Source organism: Typha latifolia, chromosome 2, assembly GCF_019914945.1.
Source record: "Typha latifolia isolate L0001 chromosome 2, TyphaL0001v2, whole genome shotgun sequence".
NCBI lineage: Eukaryota > Viridiplantae > Streptophyta > Magnoliopsida > Poales > Typhaceae > Typha > Typha latifolia.
The window spans coordinates 18,377,834-18,381,872 of record NC_133087.1 but is presented as its reverse complement, the minus strand read 5'-3'; the positions used below and the strand labels follow the sequence as shown (position 1 = coordinate 18,381,872).

At 40.4% G+C, this 4,039-nt stretch overlaps 1 protein-coding gene across 1 annotated transcript; it reads right to left on the bottom strand.

Annotated features, from left to right (window-relative positions):
* Positions 1-2,142: 2,142 nt before the first annotated feature.
* Positions 2,143-3,744, bottom strand: LOC140781120 (transcription factor MYB2-like). The gene is made up of 3 exons (XM_073126934.1): positions 3,299-3,744; positions 3,055-3,184; positions 2,143-2,966 (listed from the first exon to the last, which is right to left on the bottom strand). The coding sequence occupies exons 1-3, from the start codon at positions 3,471-3,473 to the stop codon at positions 2,414-2,416; spliced, it is 858 nt and encodes a 285-aa protein (XP_072983035.1). The 5' UTR covers positions 3,474-3,744; the 3' UTR covers positions 2,143-2,413.
* Positions 3,745-4,039: the final 295 nt, after the last annotated feature.

Genomic DNA, 4,039 nt, shown 5'->3' with positions numbered 1-4,039 from the left:
TTACTGCATGGGCTTCATGTCTTGCTGAGGCTGGACCTACGGGTCGGGCTGATTCCCTCCGATTCGAATCATCACGGATTGGGTCTTAACGGGCCGGGTTCGGTTGATCCAGTATTGGCCCGGCCCATACCCATATGCTGTGATTGCGTGAGTTCTTCTTAGTGCCACCAAACTAGGGAGAGGGAAAGGTGTGTGAGAAACAAATCTATTCTTCTCCATCCCAAGTAGTCCATAAACACAAATTATCTCCGAGTTAGGCAATGAAAATAACCATTTCCTGCCTCTAATCATACATGGTTCACACAACTTGGCCATTATCACATCACCTGTATCTCCCATGAATCTCACTCTCGATGATCTTTGGCACATTACCAAATATAAAGCCATGTCACCTCCAAGTATATCTAGCCCATCACATCGCTAACATTTAGTACACATGTTAAAAGACTTCAATGGCAACTACACCTTCACAGACACAACTAGTATCTTTGGTTGCCGTGGTTTGCAAATTGCAATGCAAGGAAAACAGAGGGAAAAGGATGGAGATTTGGCTGACCATCACATGTTACTATCAAAAGCAGTTAATGATAGAAACTAAACTATACGCTATCTGGATATTAATTTGGTTTCACACCTTAATCATGCCTTTTATGGATTCTGTGTCACTTGTGGCGTACTCTCACGCATGCTAATTAGCATAAAATAAAGAAGGAGGGCGAGAGATATTAACATTGTTTCACATTGGCATCAAACTTTGATTAGGAGTAAACTACCGGCCATGCTTTAATGGAAGAATCCCTGCGAATTGGACGGCCAGGATCATCTATCTAGAGCGGCCGCCATAGAAAATCCGCACGAGGGTCTTATCCCATCTCGTTGACCAGAAGACTGGAACAAAGCCAATTGGTTCGCTCAAGTGGGCCCGCACCATTGACTGGCTACGTGGCTGAAAGCCGAGTCGTGCGCGTCTTCCGCGTCGTGCTAGCCAGCTCAGCTCAGCTCAGCTCAGCTTCCTCAGATTAGAATACTAAAATCAATTTACATTTCACACCATATATATCTTATATATTTTATAAATTTATGATTCTCATCGTATTCTTTTCTTTTTTCTTTTTTTTTTTAACTATTTACATTTCAAGCCTTGAGAGTCTTTCTTTTACATAATTGTCAAGAAAATTTAAATTAACATTATATTCTTTAAAATATTGTGATCACTATAAAAAAAATCTGACTGCCATTATTTTTATTTTTTTTTCAAAAAAAAATTATTATTACGATTAATTATTTAAATAATTTATGCAAGATAACAAAAATAATTATTTTTATACTAAGTTCAGTCTAATCATGATTATCTAGATTGAGCTAATGTAATATTATAGGATAAAGAGACAGAAAATGAAATAATTCTTTTTTTTTAATCTTTTTGTAATATTTTAGTTGCTATTAAAAAAGGGAGGTTACATGCTTAAGAAAAAAGTTGGCTTTGTATTTTGCAGTAAACTCTCGTAATGCAACGTGTTAAAAATATTAAATTGGTAGCTTCATGGTGGATCATCTCCAGTTCACCGACTTCTCTTTGACTGTAGATTTATATAATTAATTGTGAACCACAAAGTGTAAACGATGAACTAAACAAGACAAATTCTACTCCTTTACGTTACACCAGATCGATACAGAATTGACTTCATTCCTTCATAGATTAAAATCCCAAATAAAACTAAACTAAACTCTAGAAATGCATGGGAGATTCTAATTTTCGTATGAAAGAAAAAGAAGAAGATGTTATTTCTATGTAATATTAAGTTAAGAAATATTGGAGGAATCTAAGGTGACAACAAAAACAAGTATTTGGACCACTCCCACCATTGGATAATGATGACAACGTTCATTGGATAGAGACATCCACTGGCTAATGGGCGGACTCCACGTGTAAATTCTATTATATAATAAATTATTCTAGTATTTGTGGATAAACTCACAGTATAATTGGATGGGTACTCCAATCATACTGGGAGGGATTCGTACAGTCGTTATTACTCGATCGTTGGATTCCTTAATTCGCTTCCGTCTTCTTTTATCTATAAAGAATTGAATCACGTCGAACATAACTTACGTATAGATCTAGAATAAATAATGTGGGGATTAATCAGAACTGCACAATTGAAGCTTATTATACATAGAGAAACAAAGAGTACTTGTACATTGTTATTTGAAAGAATGAGGCGAAAGCTCTCATTAAATATAGTCTCCAAGCTTTTTTTTTTTTTAAAAAAAAAGAAAGAAAGAGAGAGAATTAATTTCTGGGAAAGAAAATTCCCAATTATTTCTCTCTTTTCTCAATTCCCTTTGTCTTCACCCAATAATTAATTCTCTAATCATCAAACCATTAATCTACAGAGCTTTAATTCTTGCTCTAAAACTGCTGCTGTGACCAAATATCCTCCAAACTCCACAAATTATCTCCCCAACTTCCAAAATCGAAGTCTTCCGGTAACCCCAGGTGAGTATAACCTCCGGCGGGGCTCGGCAGGGATTCTGACCAGCTGTCGTCGAACTGGGTGACGTGTATCCTGTCACCGCTGTTGTCGTCGCCTCCCTGAATACTATAGCAATCGACGAAGCCATCCGAGACCGGCGGCGACGAGAATTGCACGCCGAGTGAGTCCACCGATGATCCGGCGCTGCTGGAATCCCCGGGGCTCAGCTTCACTTGCACAAGCTCGCTGCCCGGGTCAGCTACTGGAGGGCTGACATTTTGGTACACGCCGCCGTGCGCCGAACTGTCCGAAGCTGCCCGGATTCTCTCAAGGAGCCGTGGCATCCATAGATATCGCATTACGTCTTTGAACTGCTTGCTGTTAACGTCGCATTTCATCTGCTTCGCGTGCTTTTGCACTCTAGTCCTCCAATAGTTCTTTATCTCGTTATCCGTCCTTCCCGGCAAGTGCTGCGCGATCTTCGACCACCTGCGGCACAACCGACGTTAAAAAAAAAAAAAAAAAAAGAAGAAGAAGAGCTTCTAAAACTGGAGGTGATTTTTGTAAGATTACTCACCGGTTTCCCCACCGGGAGTGGAGCTCGAGGATGAGGAGCTGCTCCTCCGGTGTGATGTTACCGCGGCGGACGTCGGGGCGGAGATAGTTGAGCCATCGAAGCCGGCAGCTCTTACCCGTTCTCCTGAGACCTATTTCACAGAAGAAGAAAAACAGTGTAAAATTAATTAGAAACAAGGGGTAATTCTGGGAAAAGATCCTACTACAACCCAAGTTATTATAGTAATATATATATGTATATATACCTGCGCATCTTGCAAGGGAATTCCAGCGGCCCTCGCCGTGTGCGGCGATATAGTTCATGAGCACGAGGTCTTCGTCAACAGTCCAAGGTCCTCTTCTCAGATCCATCTCTTCCTCACTCGGTGGTGTGGTGGCAGAGCTAAAGCACCCAGGTACTCTACTACTTCCCATCTCCATAGTACGTATCTGGCAGTCCCCACTTTGGTTTAATTTGAAAGAATTAAGTAGAGGGGATCAAATAAGAAGATCGAGGTGAAGGTGGGGGCTTGAGAGGATGAGAAAGATGGGATTGGAGTTATGTGATGAAAAGGGTAGGAGGAGATGAGGTAGGATATATATAGATCTAGGTAAGGGAGACGGCGTGAAGAAAAGAGACATAGATTATATGTATGTGAGGTAGCACGCCGCAATGGGATTCGATTAAAGACTAAGCTCCTTAAAAAGCCACAAGTTGGGGGGGGGGAGTTTTGTGTTAATTAAGTCGAAACAGCGTGAGAAAAAAATTAATGGCTTTGAAGTTTGACTCTCATGTGCGTTAATTTGTCACTTAATTGGACTTCATTAGTTGCCATGCTCCCAAGTGGGTTAATTTAATCAAATCCATGGGGGGGTGGTGACTGGTGACTGAGACGATCGAGCAAAACACGGATTTGGGCTACCTCCTTTAATTTTCGAGAGATGCCAAAGAGTTGAAAAAAATTTCGGTACAGTTGAATAGGATATGAACCTAAAGTTTGGATTTT